General features: G+C 41.4%; 2 protein-coding genes across 19 annotated transcripts; one reads left to right on the top strand and one right to left on the bottom strand.

Annotated features, from left to right (window-relative positions):
- Positions 1-322: 322 nt before the first annotated feature.
- CBX3 (chromobox 3) lies at positions 323-13790 on the bottom strand. 7 transcript variants are annotated; one of them, XM_037383421.1, is made up of 6 exons: positions 12550-12659; positions 9731-9781; positions 5692-5834; positions 4000-4165; positions 2533-2627; positions 323-970 (listed from the first exon to the last, which is right to left on the bottom strand). In XM_037383421.1, the coding sequence occupies exons 2-6, from the start codon at positions 9752-9754 to the stop codon at positions 844-846; spliced, it is 555 nt and encodes a 184-aa protein (XP_037239318.1). In that variant the 5' UTR covers positions 9755-9781; positions 12550-12659; the 3' UTR covers positions 323-843. The 7 variants fall into 7 exon arrangements, with proteins under 7 accessions (XP_037239318.1, XP_037239319.1, XP_037239317.1 ...); XM_037383422.1 differs by lacking the exon at positions 12550-12659 and adding an exon at positions 12347-12365; XM_037383420.1 differs by lacking the exon at positions 12550-12659 and adding an exon at positions 11429-11558.
- HNRNPA2B1 (heterogeneous nuclear ribonucleoprotein A2/B1) lies at positions 11630-25701 on the top strand. Of its 12 annotated transcripts, XR_005103652.1 has the most exons (13): positions 11630-11837; positions 17079-17189; positions 17971-18117; positions 19594-19804; positions 20125-20226; positions 20332-20421; positions 20959-21021; positions 21480-21599; positions 21860-21982; positions 22985-23067; positions 23222-24147; positions 24386-24516; positions 25357-25701. XR_005103652.1 is itself a non-coding variant. In XM_037383414.1 (11 exons), exons 1-10 carry the CDS (start codon positions 11808-11810, stop codon positions 23044-23046), a joined length of 1059 nt encoding a protein of 352 aa, XP_037239311.1. In that variant the 5' UTR covers positions 11630-11807; the 3' UTR covers positions 23047-23067; positions 25357-25701. The 12 variants fall into 12 exon arrangements, 7 of the variants coding, with proteins under 7 accessions (XP_037239311.1, XP_037239315.1, XP_037239310.1 ...); XR_005103653.1 differs by lacking the exon at positions 23222-24147; XR_005103654.1 differs by having other exon boundaries at positions 20332-20412; positions 23222-24516.
- The last annotated feature ends 1045 nt before the right edge of the window (positions 25702-26746 follow it).

Raw genomic sequence — 26746 nt, forward strand, 5'->3', positions numbered from 1 at the left:
GGGCCACTTGGCCTTGTGACCAACAGCCACACCTAAGCAGTATGGTTGCCATCTGTGACTTACGTACCAAAAGCACGTTCATTTCACAGGCCCTCCCTGACTGAAAAAACCCTGTGCCTTGGACACTGCTCACCAAAAAAATACAAAGAATCAAAGCCTGGTATTTGTCTGGTATTGTGATTACACAGTAGCAATGGGGTAATATTAATTGATCAATCTACCCCCCAAAAACCCTAACTTAAATATATTACAAATTGAGAGCTTAACATATCAAAAGTTCAGAAATAGCATACCATTTCAAAAGAGTCACAGCCTGTCAGTATAAAGGAAGAATATAAAACTATTTTATTGACCACTGTTCACCAGTATTTACAATAAAGTAAACAATATACAGTCTGATAACATTCAAATTACTACAAAGTTAGTTGTCACTTGGTCTTCTCGAGACCAAGTGATCCCAAATACTAAAAAGAATAACTCTACAGGTTTAAAGGGCTAGGGGCTTGGGTAAAGAAGATACATGCACATCAATAGTATAGAAGACTACAAAACATCTGTGAGTTTGTTTAAACATTCATTATGATTCTGTAATAACTATGGAAGTTTATGAACATTTTATAAAAGCTTTTACCTAATATGGAGGAAGTAGTAGTATCAAATGCTCTCTTGTGTGATAAATGAAACAAGTTGCAGAAAGCTTTTATTTACTTGCTGTTGATGCAAAACATACTACTTCAAAAAAATATCAAATTTAATTCTTGTTAGAATGTATGTTTCTCACATGGCTAACAAATCAAATTTCAGGTTTTAATATTCATATATATAAAAAAGCAATGCAAACAATTATTGTGCTTCATCTTCTGGGCATGAATGCCAAGTTAGTCGCTCTTCATAAAAAGCAATTACAATCTGAGGACACTTCACGTTTGCTTCTTTGGCCAGCACCAGATCTGCCTCATCAGAGTCTTTCCTGATGTAGAAGAGAGTGAGACTTATGAAAATGTGTAATAATTCAGTACATTTAGCAGCTCTTGGTAGGTCATAAGTTCTGAAAAGAACATCAGCTAGAAATCAGTTTTCAGTATACCTTTTGCTATAGCTACCAAGAATTTCCATGCTAATGGCGAGGTTTCATAGCTGCATCTTCCTTTCCTCTCCACATTTCTGTTTGAAAGGAAAATGCTATTCTCAAAGGGAACCATTTATACAGTTACCTATTGTTGTATGTAACAGAAGAAGTAAAACTTTGCTGATTTTGTCTTTCAAAGCATAATCAAAACTTCAAAGCGAGACTTCTTAATATCAACAGCATCAGTCTTAAGAGGCGGTACTTGGATCCAAATTGTATTTACTATTTATGCAAGTAACTTGCTTTATTTCATACTACTATTCTTGATGCTGTCTTGGGGTGATAAAACAATCATTCCAGTCCAGCATGCTTCAGATTCCATTTTAAAGCATATGCTGTCTTTACAAGTCAGTTTTGCGCATACATATTCACATCTGTGTTTGTTGCCTACAATCAATTATGAAAAATGAATCAACTGCAACTGAACTAACAAAAAAAAAAGTTTATTTTTGTACGTTTCCTTTGTGTTTGATTTTTCCAATTATCTCTACAGAAATTCAAATAGTCACAATCTGTATTTTGCAACTCTTCCAAGTTTCACATAAAATTTATAGAGAATTTGAAAAGCCAGAAGGGAGGCAGAATTTTCCAAAGCACTAATCTTTAGCAGTCCAGGCATATCACATGACAAATCATTTTTCTCTCCATTCAGAAATTTGTGCCCTTCTTAAAGGCTGTGGAAAGCCACCTTTCTTCTCATCCTACCACCATAAGAAATCTGACCCCCAGCAAACGTTAATTCAATCTCTTGTATTCTCAACACTGGGAAAAGTACTGAGTTTATCCTGCTTGCTCACAGGCAAGAAGTCCTCTGTCAACACTGTAGCTAATGAAGCCACTCTTCACCCGCTCTCCCAATAACACAACCCTCTCCCCATCAATTTCACCTCTTACTAGCCCACAACAATAAACCTCTCCTTCATATTGTTTATTCTTCATCTCAGCCTCAGCTTCCTCCACTAGTTGCTTCCAATTCCACTTGGCTGCACCCAGAACAGCTGGCACTATGGCTGGTTAAATGGTTGGCTATGCAGCAACTGACTTATGCTTATTGAAACATGTAAAGCTGGATTTCTGCCTGCCATTCCCTCAGCAAGAACATTATAAAGATCCATATAAAGATCCAGCTTTTCCATACAAATGTCAATTTTTCCATATTTTATGAGAATTTACCTTTCAAATTTCTACTTCTCTAAAACTGAAGCTACAGAAACTGATCGAGTTTCGAAGCAACAGGGATTAAGTACTAACTGATTATAGAAGCCTAGTTTTTCTAACAATACAAGGTTAATAAGCAGGCTACCAGCTTCTCTGTCTTCTGAAATTAAGTCGTCTCATTAGCCTAAGTGCAACTGCCTGCCCCCCCTTAATATGGACACACGAACTGTGGATATAAGACTTACCATTTCATGAGAAACATAAGCTCTCCACTGCTATCCGTAGCCCCAATTATCCGCTCAGGATCAAGACCCCTTGCAAACCCTCTTGGTTTATCAACCTATTAAGTAAGTTAGAAGACCGTTATCTAGTTTAAGATGAAATTCTATTCTGGCATTAGTGCTAGATACACGTATTCTTGTACATACATATATGTGTGTATTGGAACAAAAAAGTATAGCGTTACATAATTACAAAAGCTATCGTTACATATTATTGTCCAGAGATTACATTACTTTTTTCATGACTGATCTTCAGGCCAAATCATCTAGATGTAGAGTAATAATGAAGGATTTTACACCAATGTTTCTAGCATTTATTTCTGAAAACTCAATAGGTGAAACAAGTGGTCTAAAATCATTATAGAACATAAACACACAAGCATGGCCAGCAAAACCAACAAAAGCAGCAAAGCAAAAATGCATTCTGGAAGTGGGAAAGACACATCCTTTTCAGCAAAACAACAGCCCTGGGTTGGCTTAAACCATCTGTGAAACCGTCCCTGGGGAATACCTCAACTCTTCCCGGCTGCCTGAGATCCCATTGGTGGGAAGGAGTATCACTATTTCCTGTAATAGTTCCTCTAGCTTCACAATATTCTTTTTGAGACAGTGGCCACTACTGTACCAGATGAAGCCACACACCAGACTTTATACAGAAACTAAAATATTCTTTGTATTATTCATCAACTGTTCCTTCTGATGCCTCCCAACCTTTTTGACAGTAACCACACATCTAACAGCTGTCTTCGGTAAAGCACTGACTTTGCCAACCAGTTTAGTTTTCAAATTGCTAGTTTGAAAGTTTACAGCGACAAATGAACACAGTATTATACATCCATTATTTTATACTTACCAGCATTACATTTGTCATTTTTTTTTAATTTAAATTGTAGGAGAAACCCAGACCTTTTAAAAAAAAGTATGCTTTCTTCAGTGACCCTTTCTATTTCCTCTCCATCATATCTGGTCTTAATCCAAGTAACTGCCTGGTTTTCACATTTTGCCATCTTGCCACTCACCTATTCAAGATCATATACTAAATATGAAAGCCAAAGCAGAACTTCATCTTTGTTTCATGTTTATTCAGGAACCCTCTGCTTTAATACAAACTGACCACTTAATATCATTCATTAAGAACTCTTAACCAGTCTTAATTTCAATTATTCATTCAGTAAGCATCATGGGACAACGCAAAAACTTTTAGTCATCATGTCAATCAATCATCTTTTTCCAACTATTTGGACAGTCTTATTAAATACCATGGATTACCCTTTTCAAACCACAGTTCCAGATGCTGTGCAATTTTTACGGTTTTAAACTCGTGTTTGGTCTCATTCTCAAAGCCACAACAGGATTTTTGAGGGGATGGGGATAGAGAGGTGGGGAAGAGACACAGGAAAAAAAAAGCTTAGTACATGAATATATACTTACAGAGTCACGCTTTTTCTTTGATTTACTATCATCAGATTCGCTATCTGACAAAGATTTTCTTTTGGCACCATCTGTTTTCTCTTTACCAGCTTTCTGAGAGTTCAGAAAAGCTTCGATTAGCTCCGGACAATCTAAGTTTTCTTCAGGTTCCCATGTATTGTCAGCACTGAAACACATATTTATGTAAAATTAAGAATAAAAATGTAAAACTATCCACACGGCTCACCTTAAGCAAGGTAATTTTTTCTCGTTATGTAAGGCAGGTTTCTTAAACCTAAGGATGCTTATCTTGCCATCTTTAGTAACCTTCACGTACTGCATTTGATGACTGAATGAAGTACGCTCTGCTATTGTTGGAAAATAATGTTCTGAAACTGAAAATGCAGAATAAGCAGCTGTGTTAACTCCTGTGACCTATGTGGGATCACAAGAGTTCAAACAAGCAATCCCCACCCTACCAAAACCTACCTGTCCATTTAAACTGACTCCCTATATCATGAACACTCAAGACTTACAGAGAACAGAATGTACACAACACTCACTACAAAGAGCGTGTATGTCTAGGCTTCTCTATACGAGGAATACTCTCAAAAAGCTGCCTCTGAGCACTGAGCTCAACTACACCTAGAACTTTCTTCCTCCTTCAGTTGACTACAGGAGGAGACAAAGGTTCCACATCCAGAGCTGGGCATTGCAAATATTCCAGTAAGTGCATTTTGTGAACTAAAATTTTAACAAGTCCATAAGTGTTCCCTACAACAACTAAGCACCTCATCAGAAGTCCTCATGCACAAATACTGCCACAGCATACTGCACAAGCAGGATGCCTACAAATTATTTTCAGTGACTAAAACGTATTTTCACAACTTCAAAACAGACCCTCAAATACTAAACACATTGCGTTTATGCACTCATCACTACACAAATTTCAGGTGCTAGAATGCAGTGTTGCAGTGCAATCACTTTGGGCGGAATCCAGCAATAATATCACTGCATATGTAACTACGTATATTCAAATGCTAGGTGCATCCCCTTTTTTCAGCTAGTAAAGCAGTCTGCCAGTGTCACAGAAGGGAGGGAGGAGGCACAAATATGTGCCTTCTTTATCAATCAACTTTTTAAGTAAACCGTAAGGTTTTCTTGTGCCTCCACAAGTCCTGGGAAAGAGATTCAAAAGCTACCTTTCAGGTATGCCTGATGAAGGTGACCATGCCACAGAACTCCTTATGCAAATTCATTTAATTTGAGAGCAGCTCCGAAAAGTGAGTAATAAGCAAACTATCTGCTTCAAATTCACACTTAAGAGCTGCCTACAGTTTAAATCCCTGCAAAATTTCTTACTCAGAAGTAACATTCATTCCACCACACATGTAACAACTGACAACTGTCAGTCTAGCTTACCTTGCTAGATATTTACACAAACTGAATCAAAGAACAGTGGCAAAAGAACAATCACTAAGGAACTGTTAAACCTTTGGAACACTGTATATAGCACAAACACTGAACTGCGTATCTTCTATTTTGTTTTCATACTTTAGTGCCTGACTTGAAGACGCATTTATGGATGCCCTTCCCTTGAGGTTCTTTAAAATGTATCCACATCATCCAACCTCCTCTCTGCACAGTTATTTCAAATAAATGGTTAGTATTTAGCATTCTATCAGAAAAAAAAAAAAAAAGGTAATGCCTTACTCTGTAAATCCTTTCCACTTCAAGTAGTATTCCACCTTTCCATTTACAACACGTCTGTCCAGAACTTTCTCCACAACAAATTCTTCAGGCTCTGCCTCTTCAACCTTTTTACCTTTGCCATTCTGTTTCTTTCCCATTTTGTGCTAGAAAAGAAATTCAGAACGACATTATTCATTCTTCTGCTTTACACAGTTACTTCACTGGCCAAATCCAACTTTGCTCAGTAAACAGCGAAGAATCATGTACTTATTCACATTAAAACCAGAAGCTCAGCCTCCTTTTTACATTAGTGCATGTGGTCAGGTAACCTGAGCAAGACATGTTAAATGTTTTGGTTTTTTTCAGGTGCTTAATGAGAAACTCAACACCAGTTTTTAAAAAGGTGAAATATTTTTGTCCATACACTCACTGCCTCTACTTCCCTTATTAATTTAATTCTCAGTGCTACATGCTCAAAAACTTATGAAGCTTCTAAAAGTTAACTCTATGCCCGTGAAAAGGCAGAAGGCAAGAAACAGCATACAGCAGAAGTAAAGGAAAGTAATAAGGGAACCGTGAAAATGCATAAAATAGAAAAGGGATGGTACTCAACAAGGTGGTTACTACCTTTTCCAAAACAAAAAAAAACCAAACAACAAACCCAACCAACCAAAACAAACAAACGAAAAAAACCAAACCCAAACAAAAAAAAAAAATCAAACCCAAATCAAACCAAAAAAGGAGAAGCTGATGGAAGCAAAGTTTATGATGTATTGCTAGAATAACCAAAATACTCAACAATAACCCATAACTATTGAACAGGAAGCATGCTAGGACCATTCTGTTACTGCAGTCCCTTCTCATTCTTAGCCACGCACCAATGTTACTTACATTCAAACAGGTGTCACAAAGGTGCAAAAAATTAAGACAGCTACACTTAAAAGTACAGCACTTAACACGTAAATGAAATTTTGCTAACTTAAAAAACTTTATGTTTTAATTTTACATTTTATACTTCAAATAATATTCTAAGATCTTAAAAATAAATATTACATCCACATCATCCTCAAGGCATTCCCAGTTTAATAAGGCACAATTAAATAGTAATAGAAGGACACATTTCAGAATTTCCTTGTTTGTAATCTTCAAAAGGTTGTAACAAGCCCATCATGTTGTTGTGTAACATTTCTGGAGCACCAGCAGACCAAAAGCAGTTTGCTTGCCATTTTGGACTGCACCTTATAAGGAAATTGTTAAAGTGGCAGTCATAAACTAATGGAGGCAGTATTAAGCTCCTAAAACATAATAGTCATGCAGCACCCTAAATCAAGGTAGATAGAACTAATTCCTCATAATGCACTTCCTATAGAACAAGAAAACACACAAGCAAAAATCACAGGGCACCTCTACTTGCTTGCTGGCCTTTCTCTAGAATTCATTGGTGTTAGTTTGAGAATACTGCAAAACCATTCTGAAACTGACAAATTTTTAGACCTTCTAGAATTTTGTCCTGATGTAGTGAAAGGTAAAAAACCAGTATGTGTTAGACACAAGGAAAACTGCCTTCTTTCTGTAAACTGAAGATCTGAAGCTGATTCTTTCTTTCCAAAGCCCTGTCTTTGTGCCCCTTTTTTATAATTGATTTTTCCCTCTATCCCAAAATAGTTTTACTCTGGTTAGCAACCCACAAATTGAAGGTGCAAAACAAAGAGGAGGAAAACTTCAAGTTTCCCTTTCAAACAGCAAGTTGCTGTATATGATTGTATCTTCTGTGACATTGGTTTTGATTTGGAAGCATTGAAGAGTGATTATCTAAAACTGAGCATGTATTTCCAATTAGATTTTAGCTGCCTGCATATCCCAGGTCTGTTTTGACCACAGTATTCCTGTCTGAATAGTGTCAACTTAAGCACACTGGCTTTTTTTGCCTCCACAAGAAAAAGAATGTAAGACTGAAATTGAAGGAAAATAAAAACATGAAGATGTCCAAGGCTTCTATGAAGGCAGTTCTTTCAAGCAATGTAAGTGTGAAAAAGAGAAAGGGGCACACGATGAGGAAAACAAAAAAAGCAGAGGGGGGAAAAAAAAAAAAAGACTCACTATACTGTAGTAATGACATTATATTACTGGTGATGAGGCAAGCAGGATACAAGCGGGGAACATCTCCATCTGTGTTCTCTGTTGGACTAAAATTATTTGATTGAATGAAAGATTGTTTTCCGGTACTCTTTTCGGCTTCACTAATTCTTGTCACCACAAGATAAACGTTTTGGATTTCTGTATCACAGCAACAATTATTTTTTTTTTACTTTCTAAGACTTAAGTATCTATATAATCTTCCACAGAAGAAAATTAATGTCATGGGGGTCTGTATTTTTTCTTGAAGTGCAAGAAGAATTAACAAAATTGAGAATATGTTGCTTTTTGGTTTAAATATTAGCGTTTAATTATGTCTTGCGTGCATCAGGACTGCTTTCCAACCTATTAAAATAATGCTTTATTGTAGAGCCTGCAGAAATACTACTGAACATTTGTTAATAACCTGTACATTCTGAGATTACACAAGCCAATGTAAATCTCAGCCCACAAGTGAATTTGGTACCTGACCGAAGTTAAAGGGTACTAAAGGTCCACTAGACCCCTGAAGCTCCATTCTCTAAGGCTGCGTGTTAGAAACTGCAACCTGGGCACTTGACCACTGAATGCTCATCTGTGGCTCACTTCCTTCCCTGCATTCAGAAGTCACATGTGACAGCTGCAGATCTGTGGATCACTCTTTCTTCGAGGGGCAAGATTAAAACAACTGATGTGACACTGTGGTGAAGTGTTTTAACATACAAGAGGTAACAAAATCGGAATTACAGTTCCAGAGCTTTGCTATTCCTTAATACATTTAGATTTTGCATGCAAATACATAATGAAACAGAATTAGTTATGGTTCCCATGGGAACCATAACTGATTTTCCTGACCTGTGCAGCAAAATTCTCAACAACATCAAAAGATTAAAAATACTGCATTCACAGATTCTTTCCTCTCCCTGAGGCATCCCCTCCCCAGGCTGGCTAACCCCTTCTCTTCCTCAAATTAGGGAAACGCGGGCAATCAATTACTAACAGAAAGTTCAGACATTCACCTTGGTGAAATCTTTTTAAATAGTTTGTTATTGTACAATGTAAAGGAAGCACTCCATTGCACTTCTAAGCCAGGAGTTAATACTAAATTTATCTTGATACGGGTCAACCAGCAATCATTTCACTAACTTTAAGAACAGGCCTTTTGAGTGCATTATAGGCCAGTTGTTCTGCTATCCAAATTCTGAATTGAATACGTGTATTTTTGCTTTCTTTCCCACCTCAACCTCAGATGCATCTCATGCTATACTTCTTCAGTTCTGCCTTACATAAAACTATGTGTCATTATTAGCTGAACAGTAACCAGCCACCATCTGCCCTTAGAAGTCCCTATTTTAATGCCAAGCAAAGCTTTACAGGACTCGAGATCCATGAATACATCATTAAAATGGTCGAGGAGGGGCTGACATCAGATAATCTCTGCTCCTATGAAATTGAAAGAAACCATTGTTTGTTAAAAATAATTTCAAAAGGCATCTTAACTATGCCACATCATTTCCCAATAATGTTATTTTTCATCTGTAGAGACTCCTTTCCTCAGGCAATTAGTATTCCCCAAATACACTGGGAGAAATTAAATGGATATATGATTTGGATTTTATTTTTTACATATATGATGAATTACACTGTATGCTGAAAGTAGGATAAAAAAATCCTTAGTGTTTTCTACTGTAGAACAGACGAAATAGTGCGGAGTCCTTTAATGTTGTTTTTTTTCCCAACAAGTCTCTTTAGAAATGGCAGATTTATTAAAGCCAAAGCCAATGTCCTTTCTAGTAGCCTTACTTTCTGGATCTGAAATTTTGGTCAGAATAATGCTGGGGAGGGGAGATGTGGATGTATCTTTTAAATGGAGATGCCAAGTTATAAGTTTGAAGAAAAATATGTTGATTAAATCCTTATATACTTTAGGTGTGCATGAACTTACCAATGTAGTTTTATTGGAGGCCATTTTTATTGCAGACTTGCAGAGCTTTTACTAGAAAAATGCATGACAATTAAAAGGAAGTTTACATTACTCAAAGAAAGGCATCCCAATACAAACATGGTCCTTGTTCCAACCCCCATGTATTCACTGCATATAATATTTCTAACATGGATTAAATCCAGAACAAAAAGTAGGCTACTACTTTGTCTGGTATAACCCAGTAATGCACCATTATGCTAGCCAGGATAAACGATACTGACAAAGTGGTATATAGGGTCAAAAAAGGTTTTTCCCAAGGCCTTCTAAGGCATAGCAACGTTTCTAGGGAAAAGGGGGAGGACCATCAGGGATGCTTATTTCCTTACACCCAATAGAACAGGAGTTCAGATTCTAGCAGTTAATTGAGGTATACCTAGGTATATTAACTGTGAATCTGGTGGGGAGCAGCTACAGCTCTGTGGTGTAATAATGAGTCTCCCATTACCCTTACATCATAGTAAATGCTTATAAACAGCAAATATTTATCTTAATGCAACTATAACGTTGCCTTCTGATTCTGAAGTTTGCAAGAGTTAAAGTCCGAGAGCAATATTAACTCGACTAGGCTGTACATACTACACATTTAACCTGAGCAAATTATGTTGAACACAATCCATCCCCTTTCTCATGTCATTTCTCAAACTGAGCACCTCCTTAGGCATGTATTGTCCCCGCCCCACCGCAAACTATAGAACTGTTAGAATTCCCCATATGCCTCTGCAAGGCAAAAGAGAAAGTCCTTCCAAGGCCAGAAAACCTCCCCGTCTCGGCAATCCCGCCCAACTCTCCCCTGACACCAAGTGGGGTTTGGCATTCCCATAGGCGGTGGGGTAGGTGAGGTGGGAGAAGGGCAGGAGCTAGGGCCCCAGTGCAGAGGGGCTTCTCTCGTCCCCGTCGGAAAGGCAGGATAAAGGGAGAAAGAAACAATAAAAAGAGCAACGAAACCCCCGTGCCACCCCCGCCGGAAAACAAGGGCAGCCCCGCGGAGGCCTGCTGGGGGAGGCTGCGCCTCGGGCCTGCGGTGGGCGCACGTGAGGCCGGCGGGGCCGCCCCGGGCGAGCTAACGGGACTGCCCCGGGGGGGGCGTGGGGCCGGCCCACCGCCCCAGCGCGAGGGCCCGAGGGAGGCGGCCTGCCGCTCCCGCCCCGGGCAAGCCCCCGCCGCCCGGCGGGCCCTGCGCGCCGCGCCCCCGCCGCCTCCCCCACCCCGCCACGTTTCCCCCGGCCCCGGCACACGCCGCCGCCGCCACCTCCTGGAGCGGGGACGCCCGGTGGCGGAGGCCGCCGCTCGGCGGCAGCGGGCTGGCTTTGTCTCCCGAGCGCGTCCGCCGCCGCGCGGGTGCCGCTGCCCCCGCCCCCAGCGCAGCCCTCCCTTCCCGCGGCGAAGCCCGCTGGCTCCGGGGCCCTCCCTCCCTCCCTCTCTCGTGCGGGCCGCGGCCCCCCGGCAGCCTGCTCCGCCCGTCACCCCCCGCCGCCAAGGAAGCGGCGGCGTATTGAAGGGGGGGGGGGGGGGGCGCAGGCGGGCTGCGCCCCGCTTCCTCCCGCGGCGGCCCGCAGACGAGGCCCGCGCAGCGCTGCGCGGGGCGCAGAGGGAAGGGGGGGGGGGGGGGAAGGAGGCGGCTGCAGCAAGAGAAAGAGGGAGAGAGAGAAGGATACAGACTTCAATGGTGCCCAGCCGCTCGGGTCTCCCGTCTCCTCCTCACTCTCGCCCTGCGCGCACTGAGCAGCGGCGGCAACAGCGACATCTGAGGGGGGCTGAGGCGGGGGGTGGGGGAAGGGAGGGAGGGAGGGAGGGAGGGAGGGAGGGAGGGGGTGGGGAGCGGCTGGGCGGCAGCGCGGCGCAGGGCGGGCGCGGCGGCTGGCGGGGCTGGGCTGGCCGAGCACTGCGCGCCGGCGGCTGACGGGGCAGAGCGCACGACGCCGCCTACGCGCGAGCTGCAACCTCCTACCGTCGTCGCCGCCAGCACAGGAGGGGGGCCAAGACGTCTCTCCAACGGGGGGCTAGCGCAGGACCGCGTCAGGCGTCCAAAAGAAGGAAGATGCCTCGCGGCGACAGAGAAAGCGACTGGGTGAGCTGGGGGGAACGGGCCCGCGGCGCCCGGTAACTGCAGCCGCCATGATGGCCGCCGCCATGAGGGCGCGTTGGGCCAGAGCGGACGCCGCCCGCCGCGGAGCGGGGCCCTCAGTCGATGCGGGAGAGCGGCCCCGGCGAGCCCCGGGAGCGGGGAGGGTAGGCAGGAAGCGCTGGTGTGCGTTTGAAGCTCGATGCGGCGCGGCTGAGGGGGCCGTTTGGAACGCGGCCATTTCCCGCGTTGCGGCGGGGAGGCCTAGTCGTTAGCGAGGGCGCGGGGGGAGGGAAGCGGGCTCGGAAAGCAGGGGCGCGGGGGAGCTCGAAAACTCTTTATTAGTGGGGAAAAGGGCTTGGAGTTGACTGGGAGGCTTACGCTCTGGGCGAGGAACCGCGGGTGGACCTACGCTGGCTTTCCCTGAGAGCTGGGGCGGGGGGGGGGGGGAGGGGGCGGGAAGAAAGGAGCAGCCCCATCGCCATTTCCCTGGCGCGCGGGGCGGCAGCACTCACCCTTTGTCGCGGTGCGTGCGGGGCCGGCTGAAGGGGGGGGGGGGGAAGGAAGGAAGATCAGAGCCGAGAGCCGCAGCGGGCGGCGCACGCGGTGTCAGCGGCGCAGGGTAGAGCGGAGCAGGCTGCGGCGGGGTCCGCTTCCCTCCGCTGGCTCCCGGGCCCCCGCGATGTGTCGGCGCTGGCGCCAAAATTTAGGTAGTTACCGCTTTCCCCTGCCCGGGCGGAGGGGGAAGAAGAGGCCCGGCTGCCAATGACTGGGGGAGATTTCGGGGGGGCGCTCCGCACCGTGCCAGTACCACAGGTGGCCGGTGAAAGGTTGGGGGGGGGGCGATACGAGGCCGCCTTCGGTTAATTATAACCCGTCGCTTTGACCGTTGCGCCTTCGGAGCCGTTCGGCAATTTCCGGAAAAAACGGCACTGTGCCAGTCGGTTCTCGAGGCTGGTTCGGCTCCGCTCGGGCACGTATTGCGTGTCTCTTTCGTTGTCGGAAATTGCCGAACGGGCTAGATAGTCGATGACTGCTGCGCCTTTTTCTCCGGAAATTGCCGAGCAGATCCCGAGCGCCGTTCTTCTCCGCTTCGGCAAATTCCGGAAATTGCCGAAGCGAGTCGAATGGGCTTCCATTCCCCTTTCGGCTTTTTCCGGCGACTGTCGAAGCGGATAAGGTCGACGACGACGGCTCCTTCGGCTCATTTCGGAGACAGCCATTACTAACGGAGTTGATGACTTTTTATTACGTGATAAAAACACGTAGGGACGTTCTACCAAACTGCTGCCGCTTTGGAGATATTTAAGCTCCAGAATCGAGGGCGGTTGTTTGTTGGTTTGGTTTTTTTTTTTTTAAACGAAAACCTCGGAAGCGAGCCGGGGCTGGAGAAGGAGGGCGCTAGCACTACGTGGAGCTGAATTTCAAATTACGTAACAGTTAAGGCAGCCATTACTGACCAGTTGTACGGTACTCTCAAGCAGGAATACGTAAACCATGAAGAATATGGTACGTGAAAAGGGAAAATTCAGAGTTTGCTTTTACGGAGGGTGGCGCGTTTGTGCGTAGGGAGTAAAATTTTTTCGGGTCTGGGCGTTACGAGCAGGCTTGAGCCCTCGTTGGCGCAGGTCTGGGTGCCGCCGCTGGGTCCCGGTCGTTGCGCCGCGGGTAGAGGGCCGATGTCTTCCCGCAGAGGAAGCGTTAGCGGGGAGGAAGGTTCTGGAAGCGGTGGTTGGGGCTAGCGCGCAGCCGAGAGGGGAGGCGGAAGCCGCAGTAGCCGTGCATGGCGGGTGGCGGGTTTTTAAGTCACTTGACGTACCACTTGGCCGAGCTGCAGTTAAGGTGGTGCAGGAGGAGGGGGCCGCAGGACCATGGAGGTCTGTCAGTCCGCGATCCGGCGGGGGGGGGAGTCGCCTTTGCCCTGCGAGGTGCTGACCGGCCGGTGTGGCGCTGCTAGTAATGGCGGTGGCGAGGGGGAGGGGTAAAATGGCGGCGCCGAGACTCCCCAGTGCGTGAGGCTCTGAGGATCGCTCCGAGGGCGGGAAAGCGAGTGAGGCGGGAGGGCAGTAGGGGCTGCGAGGTGGGCAGGCAGGCAGCTGTAGTCGGCTAGGGGCTGCGGGGGCGGAGAAGAGCGCTTGCAAAGCTTTTCCTGGTACCGTGTGTGTAGCTGCACGCTGGGAGCGGTTTGCAGCGCTTGGTTTGTGTTTAGCCCGAGGGCCCGGGTGTTAATTATTTCCTCTGCCCTATCTGGGGTCGGTGCTTCCAGCAGCGCTTTCCTTCCCGCCGCATCGCTGCCCCTGGAGGTGACGGCTGCTTCTGGGCGCCATTTTCCGCTTCTAGCTGCGGGGGCCCCTGTGTTCCTGATAGCCGCCACATGGCGGAGCCGGCACGGGAACCGCTCCGCTCCTGATAACGGCGGGGGCGGGGGAGGGGGAGAACCAGGCTGTTGGATTGCAAAAGCCCCGTCGAGCGTATAGGGCCTAACTGGGCGCTTGGAGCGGCGGAAAGAGGGCGAGCCGGTAGCTTTCTAGTTTGGGACCAGTAAACCCAGCTCTGCGTTTGGCAGGCCTAGCCATGGAAGCTCAGAGATCCTTCTCGCTTGTGTCTGTTAACCATTTTTGTTACTCGCCTTCTCAACTCTGCAGAAGCCAGCGGTCAACTTGAGAGTATTTGTGCATGCATTATTGCTATATTAAACACATTTCCTTGCTCTGACCATGAATTTTCCAGCAAAGGCTATGTGTTTTGCAGTCCTTTGAAGTGCTGCTTTAAGCCTGTGAAAGAAGACTTAAAATAAGCACTGATGAAGATTCTACAGAGTTCATAAATATTTCCTATCACACTCCATTCCTGCTAGAGAGTGTACTATGGAAATCTTGAGAGAGGTTTTTCTTCCAGCTTTTATATTGTGAGCCTTGGCAGGAGTGGGTTCTGTGTGTGTGGGGGGGTGTTTCTACCAAATGAGGATTTTCATCGAGATTCTCAGAGGGACTGGAGAATCTATCATACATTTTACAGCTTCAGCATAAACTTCAGATGGTCAGAGCTCTGCTTAATGTTTAGTAGTAATGTGTGGTATGTGTGTCCTTTAAAAAACAAATGCAGTTGTTAGAACTAATAAGATCCCATTCTTGATTTTCATTTACATATTTGTAACTGATTTCAAAGGTAAACCTAAGGCTCACTGGAAAAATGCTGCCTGCCTACTAAATTTGCTTGATTCTCATAATAAGAATTCAAATGTGTGCACATGACAATCAGTTATATAGGGAAAAGTGTCTTTTGTGGGTCTATGAAACTGTAGTTAAGTAGTCCTTAATTTTCAAGCAACAAAACAGAAGTAATTTGAGGGGAGGATTTTTGTTTCAGCAGTATCATCTCTTAAAGTGACTTCTTGGCTAGCCTACTGAGATTTTAAATGATAGTATGGCTTGCAGCATACGACTTTTTAGTTTGTCTAGTATGCAGCATCCTTTCCTTTATTCCTTTTAAGAGATGAGGTGAAAGGAAACTTCACATGAGTTTGCTGCTTTTAAACTCTTATGTCTTATTTTCCTTGTCTGTATAAGGAGAAGACAGCACTGGCTTCCTCTGTATTCCTTGGAAGAAAAAATGAGAGATCCAACAGCAAGTGCCAAGTGTTTTTTTAAGAGACTGATTGTTCTCAAATACTGTATTTATTGGGGGGGGGTTCTAATGTTTGACTTCCTTGTCAGGCTGCAGTATCTTAGGCTGGTAATAGTGATGTATTTTGAACAAAAACTGGTTCAGTACTAACTGCAGTAATTGTCTTAACTGTTACGTGCATCTAGATCCAGGCCTGCCTTGGACAAACTCGGAAGATGCGTTGGTCTACATGCAGATTGGCTTAATACTTTTTAAAGCGTTTACACAGAACTATTTTGCTTATTTTTCAAATCGCATTGTTTGTTATTGTTCATCGTAATTTCCTTTTACATTTATCTTAATGTCCAGTGCATAGTTGTTCATGTTGCGTTTGTCAGTTATAGCTAACAATTCGGTGTTTTAAGATAAATACCACCCTGAAGAAAACACCAAACCAAACACCCAAGCAGATTTTCTTGTTTTTTACAATTAGTTAACAGTATAAAGCTGAAGTAATCATTGCATTTGAATTCTGTTGTCCCTAGCAGGACAGATCTTTTTCAGACAACATTCTGAAATTTAAATTTTGTGGAAGAGGACTACCCTTTAGTACATTTTTTAAATCGTTGCTTTTTGACATGAAATTGTGAAATGTATGATCCAGTGATACTACTCTGTGTAGAAAATGGCAATTATGATCCCTGCTTAGTATAAAAAGTTAGTACGAAAGTGTTTTTAACTGGTAGAGGTTGGAAGGTTGTCCTTCCTGCTTTGGTATAATACCGCATGCAAACCAGTAAATGTAGTACCTTATTAGTGGTCCTGTGTTTTTTTTTTCAACTATGTACTTGTCATCACAGCAGAAATTGCTGCTGAACAAGCGCAGTGGTAATTTCTCTGGAAGGTAATAGAACTAAGTCTTACTGAAAGCATAGTTTATATTAGTGGATACATATGGAAGTACATAGTATTCTCATTTCCAACTTAAAGGGAATCTACTTAGTTTTGGTATTGCTGCTGTTGAGGATGGGTAGGTTTACTGCTAATTCCAATGGTGCAGGATCCCAGATTGATTTTACAGATGCTCCAGCTTTCATTATTTTAATAATTAATGAGAAAACTTGAATCAGAGACCCATTTTAGAACATCTTTAGCTATATATTCATACATCATTATGCTTAATGCCTTGGATAAATAGCATCATAGTATTCATGTACAACAATTTGAGCCAGAATGGTTTATAAAAAATATATGTCATCTGGAATAGCATCAGACAGTATGAATGAATACATGTTATCTGTAATGAGAACTTTTTGATTTGTTTTTATTTTCCTTTTCTTTAAAAAGCATATCTTACATAGAGGAATATTCTGGAAATCTTTGAGTGTGATCCCTTGTTCTTGATGTTTGGAGGGAGAGATGGAAAGAAGCACATTACTAAAATCTGTGTCATAAAAGTAGACCCATAGAATTGCGTAATTACTTGAATAATGGTAGAACATTTAAAGAGGCAAGCCTAATTTTGAAAAATGTGTCTTACTGCAAGTTTTTAACAATTCAGAAAATGTTACTTAGGGTCTAATTATGCTGGTGCGGAAGGGGATAATGTTAGTTATGTTAATGTAATCTTTTCTGTGACAGAGGGAAAAGGAGCAGTTTCGCAAACTGTTTATTGGTGGCTTAAGCTTTGAAACAACAGAGGAAAGCTTGAGGAGTTACTATGAGCAATGGGGAAAGCTTACAGATTGTGTGGTAAGTTTGGCATACTCATGCACAATAATGGCATAGAATGTTTAGAAGTTGTAAACAGGCGGAGTTTTTCGGATAGCTTAATGAAAAGATGGAGTATTAAATTTTCTTAAGTGTACAGTTGGTTGATTTAAACCTGATTCAGTCCATTGAAGCATATGCACAGACTTTCCCTTGCAAGAACTCTTGAGCATTCACAGTTTCCTATAAAATCTTACAGATTAACTGTTTTCAACAGTTTAGCTTGGCTGTCATTGGCTGAAATGCATTAGAGAGTGCCTACAGAGAGCACTATTGTATCTGTGTAACCTTTGGCAGAAAGCTGATACAGTGGTAAGCCTCAGTAAAGCTGGAAAATGATGTCTTTCTGTGTGATGTTTTCAGAGAGTCATTTAGGTTGGAAAAGACCCTCAAGATCAAGTCCAACTGTTAACCTAACACTGCCAAGTCCACCACTGAAACATGCCCCTAAGCACCACATCTGTGTGCCTTTTAAGTACCTCCAGGGACAGTGACTCCTGCAGAAGTTCCTCCACTGATTATGTTTTGGGAGCAGTAAATGCTATTTCATAACACCGAGTGACAACAATGGCTTGAATTTCTGTGATGCCAAGTAGTGCCATTCATGTACTTAACCAGCCTAGCCTACTACTTCATTATAATATAGTATTTTGAGATCAATTTGAGTAAAATATAAGTTAAATTTACATGTCTCCTGTAAATATTGCTAGTGTTAACCTTAGGTGACAGAAAGAAATGGTTAAAATGTGTTTATTGTTTTTAGGTAATGAGGGATCCTGCAAGCAAAAGATCAAGGGGTTTTGGTTTTGTAACATTCTCCTCCATGGCTGAAGTTGATGCAGCCATGGCTGCAAGACCTCACACGATTGATGGAAGGGTGGTTGAGCCTAAGAGAGCTGTGGCTAGAGAGGTAAGTATGACTTTGAAAGCAGATACTTTTCGTGCTTTGAAAAAGGCATCTCTTGTTTTGGTCGGACAGTTCTGCTTTGTTCTTGTTTGAAACTGCCTGGGTTTAAATTCTCTAGTTAAAAGGATGTAGTTGGGGCGTTGTTTCCCACATTTTAGGTCTGTTATGTGACACTTACAGAAATGTTCCTTATTACAGTGAATTACTAAGTTACTCTGGTTGTGGAATTGTGTGTGCAAGGGACACAACTGGGGTCTGAAAATATTGTTATTGAAAACATGTTGAATGCCTGTAATTAGGCAAATTCCATCTAACTCTTGTCCAGAACAGTTACTGTTACTAAACCTCAAATTGTAAACTCTTGTCAGCCTCTCCTGACTATTCCCTGATAGTCTTAAAAGGTGTGTAACTTGAAGTGAATAAAACCAGAGAATGTAGTAGGGAAACTTTTTTCTAATGGTGGTGTACAAAATCATCTTAGGACGACTCTGGTTTTAGCCCCAGGCATACATGGTTTTAAACTTCAGGGTAGAAATTAGATGTGTGCACAGGGATGCACTACACTTGTAAACTTTGCAGCCAGGGTACTGTGGCACAAAGGTACTTGAGGAGCAAGTGCAGATGTAGTTTCTGTTTACCACATTGTGGGAGTTCTTGGAGGGTTTACCAGTTCAAGGACCCCAGGTATTTAGTGCATTTGGACTGACAAACGAATTGAATGAGTTGTCCCAGAAGTCAAGGGAAATAGAAATCTTAACCACTAGTACCTCTCTTAGCCATCCCGGTTTTCTTCTGTTCCCTGCAGAATGCAGGGTTGGCTAGCCTTTGGGAAAAGGTAATTAAAGCAGCATACATGCATACTTTTGTACACACAAAGCTGTTGCTAAGCTTTAGGGTGAATCATTCTTGGCTAGTGCAGCAGCTTGGATATCATGCTCAAAGTGTAAAAAAACCCATGAATGTGGAGTTGTCTTCATATTTTGAATAGCAGTTAAAATGCATAGGTGTGGATATGCTGAGGTTGAAGGACCTTTGTTGTTGATAGGAGTGGAATGTGGGTTTCACTGCTTTTGAGGAAATGGGCGGAGAAAGCTGATAAGTCTTTGTTACAAAAATTGTGCTCTAGCTACTAAATTACTTAGTTATTAAATACTAGGCCGTTCTTTCAAACAGTTGATTTTATGTTTTGTCTAAATCTGTTTAAAGGCTTTTTACTTACTTCTATGCATTTCATAGCCGTTCTACCTGTATCTTCTTCTTCAAGTGCTTCTTAAGGCTTTGATGTAAAGGGAGGGAGGAAAAAACCTCCTAATTGCCCCATGTTATTTGCCTCCCAGAAGACCTGCCAAGCAAGGTTGCAGGGACATGCATTGTAAGAGGGTGCTTGAAAAATCTTAGTATTCCATTCCTGAAGTACTGCCAAAATACAGTGATTTGTGAAATTTTTCTTGGTGATAATTCAAAGGATTCTTTTAACAGGAATCTGGAAAACCTGGTGCTCATGTTACTGTGAAAAAACTATTTGTTGGTGGCATTAAAGAGGACACTGAAGAACACCACCTTCGTGACTATTTTGAGGAATACGGAAAAATTGACACTATTGAAATTATTACTGACAGACAGTCTGGTAAAAAGAGAGGGTTTGGATTTGTTACATTTGATGACCATGATCCTGTGGATAAAATTGTATGTAAGTAAGCTTCATTTGACGCTTTCATTTGATAGTATTAAATTTAGCAGTCGGGGTAATTGTGTAAAGCTTAAACTAAGGAGATAATGAGATTAGGTATGTGCATGAGTATTTGCTATGTCATAGTTCCGGTGAATTGCATGGGAACATGTACTTAAAATAAGTACTGGCTTCTTTGCTTAAAAATGATATGTTTGGGGTGTTTTTAAATGATGTACAATATGTATTATTTGGGAAATTCCTTTTGGAAGCCTGCTATTCTTTCTTGTTGCCAGATCAGTACTTAAATGCTGATGGTATCTTACCTGATATGTTTACAGTGCAGAAGTATCACACCATCAATGGCCATAATGCAGAAGTAAGGAAAGCTCTCTCTAGACAGGAAATGCAGGAAGTTCAAAATTCTAGGAGTGGGAGAGGAGGTATGTACATGTAATGGTTAGCGGTTTGTTGTTGGCTTTTTGTTTGTTGGCTGGTTCTGTTTGCTTTCTGTGATCTCACTGCTTATAAATGTTAAATTGTTACAGGAAACTTCGGTTTTGGTGATGCTCGTGGAGGTGGTGGCAACTTTGGTCCAGGACCTGGCAGCAATTTCAGAGGGGGAGCTGGTAAGACAGGCATGTTTGTAGCATATTTTTTGTTACCTTATTCATACTGTCGTTCTGGTTCTGGGGAACTTTGTAAGATACTGCTGTTTAATATAAATGCAGCTGTAGCAGTTAAGAGCATTTGGGGGAAAAATAACTTGCAGACCTCTTCTGTAGTATACAAATGGATTATGTGGATAGTCCATAAAATAGAATTTATTTTCTTTCTTTTTTTAAAAAAATAAGGATTTTATTAAAAGCCAAAATCAACTTAATTCTTTTAAGGAATTCAGAGATTTCTCCTCTGTAATTCTATGCATCGCTTGCCAGACCTTTACAGTGGAAGGGCTATGTGCAAAATTAAAACGGGGTACCTTACTAGTGCAATAAAATGGAGATGTTAAGCAGTGATTGGATGTGTTATTCACATATATTTTTCTAAATTCAAATCTATGTATACTTAATAAATAATGTCTTGAGGTAGTTATCCTTAAAGTCATAGGGATTTGCAAATTCAGTTAGTTTGCTAGAGGTGAATTGAACTTCTTTGGATTTTTTCTCCAATAGATGGCTATGGAAGTGGCCGTGGATTTGGTGATGGATATAATGGATATGGTGGAGGACCTGGAGGTTAGTTTACTTGGTGGTGGTGGTTGTTACTCCCGCATTCGTTTTTCATTTTTACATTCACTTGTCATTTGTAGAAAATATATAATTTCCACAGCCATTTTGTTTAAGAAGCACACATGGTTGTTGGCTCCTGTTAAACCTTTATATTGCAAATTCTGTGGTTATTTCTTGGGCAACTGTGCCCTGTTCTGTTTCTTGGATTTCCTGAAAAATCAAGATTTTAATTAAGCCTTTTGATTGAGGTTTTTAGGCGGTCTGACTAGTGGGTTTTGGTCACAGTTCAGTTAGGGTGGGAGTTAGCATGTGCCTCTAAAAACAGTGTTCATAAAAATTTCTTCACAAAACTACCCCTTTCTTCCCCTGTAGACTTCTAGACTGAAAAGTATCCTCTTATTCTCTAGAATTTGGTTGCCTTCTACATGGAAAAGTTTATTTTAAAAAGGATTGTATTGTCATAGGTGGCAACTTTGGTGGCAGTCCTGGTTATGGAGGAGGAAGAGGAGGATATGGTGGAGGAGGACCTGGATATGGCAACCAGGGTGGAGGCTATGGAGGTGGTTATGACAACTATGGAGGAGGTAACCTACTTGCTTGAAATTACCTAGTGTTTTAGTTGTAAATGAGTGCAAGTCATCCAAGACTGGGATGTGTGTGTGCAAATGTTATCTAAGGAAGCTCTTGTTTTCCAAAAAGCATGAAAAAGCAGTTTGTTGCACACACTATTGGAATATCTGTGTGATTTTGTACATTCAGCATTCTAATGATGAGATAACTTTGTGAGTCCTGTATGCGTTGTAGCTCACCTAGGTATTTCTCCACTTTTGCATTAATAATGCAGGCAATTACGGAAGTGGAAACTATAATGATTTTGGAAACTACAACCAACAACCTTCAAATTACGGTCCAATGAAGAGTGGAAATTTTGGTGGCAGCAGGAACATGGGGGGACCATATGGTGGAGGTATTGTATATGTTCTGGCCTGCCTTGGAGTTAGAGTGGGTGGGCTTCCGTCTTCTGGGAGGGTGGTAGGGAAGACAGGACCACGGGGCAACTGTTTTGTACTAAAAGAGGGTAGGTCAAGATTAGGTAGATGGAGGAAATTCTTCATGAGAGTGGTGGCACTGGAACAGGCTGCCCAGAGAAGTTGTGGATGCCCCATCCCTGGCAGTGTTCAAGGCCAGGCTGGATGGGGCTTTGAGCAACCTGGTCTAGTGGAAGGTGTCCTGCCCATGGCAGGGGGGCTGGAACTAGATGACCTTTAAAGGGCTCTTCTAATCCAAACCATTCCATGGTTCTGAGGTGGATGTGTAGAAATTGGGTAACTTCAGCAACAGAATGGACTGTAGTGCTCCTGCTCTTTCTGCAATTTGGCTACAATTTCTTATCTTAAGACTGTAAAGGTGAAATTATAAATGACAAGATCCTAACTTTTTTCCCCAGAATATTAGGAAATGTTTTGCAGTTTCCAGTTTGTAAAGATTTTGGCCAAGTTTTTAATGTTCTTTGCTATTGGCTTACTCCATTTGTAGGCAGTCTAGTTAAAAGTCCACTAAACTTGCTGGAATTTCTCTTTTTCACCCCCTTGTAGCGCTATTTTTTCCTGACACTTCCTGTTGTCTAAATGTAATTTAATACATCGTGTAGAACTCACAAAATTGAAACACGAAGCCCTTTCTTGTAAGGCTTAGCCTGCAAGTAAAGTCAGCCCTTGCAGGCTCAAGATGGTACAGTGCGTCAAATTACGTGTAACACTGTCGAATCTTCTAAGATTTCAGCATGTACTTCTTGTGGCGGTTTTTGGAAGTTGCTTAGATGAGGACACCAAAATGTTAAAATCTTTGTTGTATGTGCCATCTCTGGAAGTAAAGCAAATGTTAATCTTCATACAGAATCAAAATCATTCCTAGATTTAAAAAGTTTACTGATGAAACTGTTCTGCTTCTTGTTTCTCTGCAATTGCAGGAAACTATGGTCCAGGGGGCAGTGGAGGAAGTGGTGGATATGGAGGGAGGAGCCGTTACTGAGTTTCTGCAAGCATGCCATGGGTAAGTATGTTTATAAGTGTTAAAATTGCAGTGATTCTTGAGAGTAGCTGCAGGAGTTAAAAGCTTTTTAGGATCATATTATCTTTCCTTTAAAAAATGGTTAGATGAATAATTTCATAACCTATTTTTTTACTCTTTACTTCTGTTGAAACAGGCTTCACTGTATAAATAGGAGAGGATGAGAGCCCAGAGGTAACAGAACAGCTTCAGGTTATCGAAATAACAATGTTAAGGAAACACTTATCTCAGTCATGCATAAATATGCAGTGATATGGCAGAAGACACCAGAGCAGATGCAGAGAGCCATTTTGTGAATGGATTTGGATTATTTAATAACATTACCTTACTGTGGAGGAAGGATTGTAAAAATGCCTTTGAGACAGTTTCTTAGCTTTTTAATTGTTGTTTCTTTCTAGTGGTCTTTGTAAGTGTAGAAGCATTCCTTTGATAATGTTAAATTTGTAAGTTTCAGGTGACATGTGAAACCTTTTTTAAGATTTTTCTCAAAGTTTTGAAAAGCTATTAGCCAGGATCATGGTGTAATAAGACATAACGTTTTCCTTTTAAAAATTTAAGTGCGTGTGTAGAGTTAAGAAGCTGTTGTACATTTATGATTTAATAAAATAATTCTAAAGGAAATATTGTGTAATTTTAGATTTTTTTTTTAATACTGTAAAATAAGGCAAGGAGTGGGTAGTATAAGGTCCCACAAATAATATAAAGCTATTGTTGTACGTGTAAAATTAAATGCTGGTCAGAAGAAAAGTATGTTGTTTGTAAATGATCAGGTTTAAAATATCTAGATAACTTAAGGGATATCTCTGCAAGGAGAAACACCTTTTTAGATCTTTTAGATGCTGCTTCTTCAATGGCAAGGAAAGGAAATATCCCCAGCGAGGTACTCTTCCAGGGACACAGGTCTAGTACAAGAGAAGTCTTGAAAACGTCACTAAGTTCAGCCAGTCTTAAAAAGCTGCGCTGTATTTCTGCAAAGCTTTAACCACAATAGTTTATAAGGATGCCAACGAAGGCTGAGGGTGTAGAGCAAAATAGTTCTAAGCTTCAGTTAAACTTCTTTAGGTAAGATCTTATTTACTTTTCCTTTCTTAATGTTCCAAAACCAAGAAATTAATATTGTATGACAGTATTCTTTCAGTATAGTGATTATCGTTATGTAGTTTAACATAGCAATGAATTAACAATTACCAATTGAAAAGAAATTTGTGAATCCTGTTTTTCTTGTATTATTAAATTTTTTTACAAACAAATTTTTGTTAATTTCAGCTACTTAACATATTTTTTTCCTACTGGAATCTAGCTATGATATGAACCCTGGACAAGCATAGACTGCTGCCACTGTACACTGCTACAGTTGAACAAATGAGACCTGCAAGTGTCCATTAGTAAAGCTTTGCAAGGGTTCCATCCCTGGTGTTGGTAGTTAAAATGGTAGGTCACAAGTTAATTAAATCATACAACTTTATTTTTGCATCCTGCAACATTTTATTTTTTCTTGGGAGTCTATGCATTATGGTGGTTGCAAGGTAATGCAATGAAGGTAGTTCTGTGCTGTTGAAAATGAACTATGTTGTTGTGTGTCTTGTCTACTGTAATCTATTTTATATAACACGTTTCATCCTGAAGGTTCCCAAGTAACTGTAGACTGTTTACGTGTAAGGAAAAAAATTTCACCACAGAATACATCTGCCTCTGTGAAGGAATGTGTCGTCCATTCTTTTAACAACTGCATAAGCAGTTCTTTAGGAGGGGAAGTGAAAACTTCAAATGAAACTGCAGGTGGTATTTCATAAGTGTATACTGTAATTACGTAAATTGGAATTTGGCTAGAATGTAGAGGTTTCCACCATTTTTTATAGTTCTTGCAGCTAATAAACCTTAGTGCCAAATTCAGTCAGCCTTACTCTCACTGCATTGAATGTTTGCACCTCAAATTAATGAAAATTCATCCAAGTAATGAGTTATTCAGAGTAAGGGTGGCATACTCTGCTAGATTTGGTTTTCAAATAAAAATCAACAAAACCCACACAAAAAAAAGCAACCAAAAATAAGCCCTAATTTCAAAGTTCCGTTGCCTTTAAAAGGCTACCCACTGAAGAATGTGGACTCAGCTAACAAAAGTCCTGTTCCTTTTGTGTTAGACACACCAGTGAACTGCTTATACTTAAAAAAAAAAAAAAAAAATAAAAATGGCTGAAGTTCCCCTATTGGTAATTTGGTTTAGACATATGTGATAAACTTCTTCAGATACACTTTTTTTTTCTTTGGCAGGAAGGTGCCATGCTGCAGGTAACTAATGAAGAAGTGGTCAACCACAGAAACGCTTCAAGAAATAAGAAATTCTGTATCATCAGAAAATAGTTGTTTTTGCTGCCTTCATTAAAAATCTAGAGGTTAAATGAATACTGATAAAACATCACAATTAGTACAGCTCCCTGTAATGCTGGGTTTTTTAAATTATAGTAATAATGTCTTGTAAACCTTTCGAATAAAATTCAGATTCCTTAGGAGAAACAAATCACTAATGTTAAAATAGCAAACATTCTGTGAGTAGAAAGTTTAACTACATATTTTTATAACTTTCATAGCTTTAAAATAAAGTATTTTTATACCAAAGTAGTTCTAGTGTAATGCTTAATAAAAAACCTTAGTGTGTGTCTAACATTAAATAATGTTTATGTGCAGCTTTTAGACCCTTTCATGATTTGAAACATTAAGTTTTGAGGTGAATTTAAAACAAAAAAGTCAACTTGGCAAGTGTATTCACAGAACTTGTATCTCTGTCCGTAGGCATCTGTTCTCTGTCGGGAGAAACAGTGCTACAAATTAAAAGTGCTGATCTTTTTGCTGTTGGACACAATTGCTTTAAAATAGCTTTTTGGCTGTGTTTTATATTACTTTTATAAAAATACCTCCTCCTTTCCTGTTAATGAAACTAACCGCTTCAGACAGTTTGTCAAAATGTGATAGGACAATAGTTTTATCCTTTTTACCTGTAAAGAGCTTTTAGCATCAAGAGAGAAAGACTGAACGGAACGTACCAGAACTGTACTACTGATAGATGCATGTTGGGGGGGGGGGGGGCAACAAAACCCAAACCCAAACAAAAAAGCCACCACCAAACCAAACTGCAAGTGTGAGCTTGGGAAAGCTTCAGCTGGGAATGTATCTGAGGGAAGCTATCTTCAGTCTGTACTATTTTACTCTGGTCCCTACATACACAGTTTATTCTGAACTTGAAATTTATATGCTTGCTTTGGCAGAATCATTATGTCTTTAACATTATATAATTCAAAAATACTATTTAAGGATTCACATACGAATTTTTTTTGTGTTTCTTAAGTTGCACTTTGAAGTATTTGCATAGGTAACCAGTGGGCTGCAATGGAAGCAGAAAACGAAGATGCACAATCTGCTTTACTTTCTTCTTTCCAGCAGAATGAGTTGACCAGATGATAAGGAATTTGCCTTCTTTCCTGTAACTTAGATTTAGTTGATGGAAGTTTTTCTTTACAGTTGCCAAGTCCACATCCATGACATAACACACTTCAAAAAGGAGTAATTGTTTTTTTCTGTTTGAGATACTTTCAGCAGTTTTGCAACAAAGTTCAAAACCTATTTGAATTAATGTCATTATATTTTCCATATTGAGGTGGTTTTA

The sequence above is a fragment of the Falco rusticolus genome, chromosome 4 (genome assembly GCF_015220075.1).
Source record: "Falco rusticolus isolate bFalRus1 chromosome 4, bFalRus1.pri, whole genome shotgun sequence".
Classification (NCBI taxonomy): Eukaryota; Metazoa; Chordata; class Aves; order Falconiformes; family Falconidae; genus Falco; species Falco rusticolus.